General features: G+C 44.0%; 1 protein-coding gene across 2 annotated transcripts in view; it reads left to right on the top strand.

The window, feature by feature from the left end:
• Window positions 1–919, top strand: part of kpna5 (karyopherin alpha 5 (importin alpha 6)) — an 11,207-nt gene extending 10,288 nt beyond the window's left edge. For both annotated transcript variants that reach the window (XM_005753453.1, XM_005753452.2), the window contains exon 14: window positions 243–919. In XM_005753453.1, the coding sequence (XP_005753510.1) occupies window positions 243–430 (188 nt within the window). In that variant the 3' untranslated portion in view covers window positions 431–919. The remainder of the gene's footprint in view (window positions 1–242) is intronic.
• Window positions 920–2,611: the final 1,692 nt, after the last annotated feature.

Below are 2,611 nucleotides of genomic sequence, written 5' to 3' on the forward strand. Positions count from 1 at the left end.
CACACACACACACACACACACACACACACACACACACACACACACACACACGCTGCTGGATGCAGGAGAGGAACTCTGTTTCAGTATCTGGCCCTGCCGTACTTTGGCACACAGACAGGGATGGAAACAGCAGCACTTTGATTAGAAATGCCTGCTGTAACTATATTCACAGGAGCTTTTTGTCACTCAGTGTTGAAACTTCTGTCGTGTGAAGATTTGTGCGTTTGCTTCCATTCTTTCAGGATTGGACAAGATTGAGTTTTTACAGAGCCACGAGAACCAGGAGATCTACCAGAAGGCCTTTGACCTGATTGAACACTACTTCGGTGTGGAGGAAGAGGATGCCAGCCTGGCTCCACAGGTGGATCAGAATCAAGGCCAGTTTGTCTTCCAGCAACAGGAAGGACCCATGGAGGGTTTCCAGCTTTAATCCCACTGCACTTCCTTAGTTCGGTCTTGTTGGACTTGGAACGTCTCTGCAGCAGACCCGTCTCTTCTCTGCTGTGCAGGATCTTCACGTGTACTATGCCTGAGATTTGTGAAAATAGAGATCAAGCGTTTGGCTCCTCTGGAGTCCTAAATAGAGAGCTGAGCTTTACCCGTTTCCGTACCGTTGATAAAATGTCTCTGCCATCGAAAGCCGACTCAAGTCAAAAGGTTTTGAAACCTTGTTTTCAAATTTAGTGCAAAATCACAACGTTAAGCTTTCAGTGGTGTTTTTTTAATCATTCAAAATGATGTTAATATTTATGTCTCCAAGCCATCATCCATATCCCTTTGTGAATGTGAAACTACCTCTTCAGTCTCCAGAAAGAAGAGTGAAAAGGGAGAGAAAAGAACAGCGAGCATTGCTTCATTTTTCCATTGATGTGGAAATCTGAAAGGAAATCCGGATCCGAAATGTTCAGATCAGGGTCACCTGTAGAACAACACTACTGTATGTCCCAGCGCTGCCGTCTGGAGCAGCGGCACATCCACCTTTTACTTCTAAAGGACTTGAAGAACGGAGAGCTGCTGTGTCTGCTGAGCTCGAAACAGAAGAGTCAGAGCTTTTTTCCTTCACCTCTCACTGAAAGCAGCTTCCTGCATCGAGCAGCGGCCTGAGTTAGTCTGTGACAGTGTTCGCTTTTCATTGCTGCTAATTTCAAACGTTCTTTCAGTTGATCCGCAAGTTATCAGGACGTGGCAGGTAATGTCTGTGACACGATGCTGTGTGCAAAACTCTTTCCCGTGAGATTGTTCAGTTGTCTGGTTTGCCAGTTATCTGTCTTAAATTATTTCTGCCTGGTGTGATGGGATTTCCTGAGCGACCTGGAGGGTTTTGTATATTATATATACATGTAAGTGCAAAGACGATATTTAAGTGGCTGTGGGAATAGGTTATATACAATATTTTTTCTGCTTGATATGCAGTTTTGACAGTTTCATTTTGAACTTTGAATATTTCCACTTTATTTTTTCATGTTTTGTTGTGGTCGAGGTCTTAAGGAGGAAGCGGAGGCTTCTTTCCTTCTTCGAGCTCCGCCCCCGAACACTTTTGATACGTGTCGATTTGAGTACAGTGACATCAACTGGACGCAAAATCAGTCTATATTTATGTGAAGTAAAACTATTTGTAATGCAGAATTTACATCAAGCACATTCAATCATATAGTTTTCTAATATTTCTGGTTTCTCTGTTTTTCTTCTTTTTTTTGTAGTTTTTGGGTTTTTTGCTTTTGGAAGTTCATTTGCTGTGTTCCCGTCGCTCGTGGATTCATGTGTTTAATTGTCAACAGCCGATGTACAACAGTGTGATACTATAATATGCAGCCTGTGGTTCCTGACACACGGAGACCTGATGGTGGAGGCTGTTGTAGTCACTGATCATGTGAGGCTGCAGCTATATGATGTAAAAAAAAAAAATAATTAAATGCATCCATTGGATAAAAACGATGTGAGCTGTGGTGTGCTGTGAGTATCTGGAGGAAAGTTCTCGTCCTGTTTGACTTTGGTGTTTAGGTGTCCCTGTGCAGATGAGTCAGATTGTCTCAAAGCCTCGCTGCGACCTGTGCCGGCTCGTTTGAAGCTGAAGCTCCGGCACGAGTCAGTCACACAGCTTCAGAAACACTGGGCCGAGGCGGGGGCTGAACAGAGTCACGTGATCGATGACGTCCGAAGCTTCGTCACTGCTTCAGCACCTTATTCAGTGTTTTGTAAGGAACTGAATCACTGGCAGGATGTGTGCTGTGTTTGGGTGATTTAGCGCGAGGTTGTGTGCCACATAATTAGAGACATGAAGCCAAGAAGAGCTCTGCCTGTTTCTAAATAAAAACCAGTTCAATTTTATTTAGCAACAGTCTCCTCAAGGCGTGTTATAGTGTAAGGTAGACCCTACAGTAATAACTGCTGGTAAGAAATCATCAGCGATTCTGCTCCCAGCTCTAAAGACAAACACTGCAATTATAGAAGTTATAGTTTATATAAAAGCATCTCCTGGTAAATTACATAATCAGGTGGAGGCAGGGACCTCACTTCACCTACTACAGAGGTTCCCAAAGTGTGGGGCCCGCCCCCTAGGGAGGTGCAGAGCCATTGCAGGGGGGGTGTGGTATGAAAAGGAAAAAAAAAA

This window comes from Pundamilia nyererei, unplaced genomic scaffold (assembly GCF_000239375.1).
Source record: "Pundamilia nyererei isolate P.nyererei 1_Seehausen unplaced genomic scaffold, PunNye1.0 scaffold00429, whole genome shotgun sequence".
NCBI classification, from domain to species: domain Eukaryota; kingdom Metazoa; phylum Chordata; class Actinopteri; order Cichliformes; family Cichlidae; genus Pundamilia; species Pundamilia nyererei.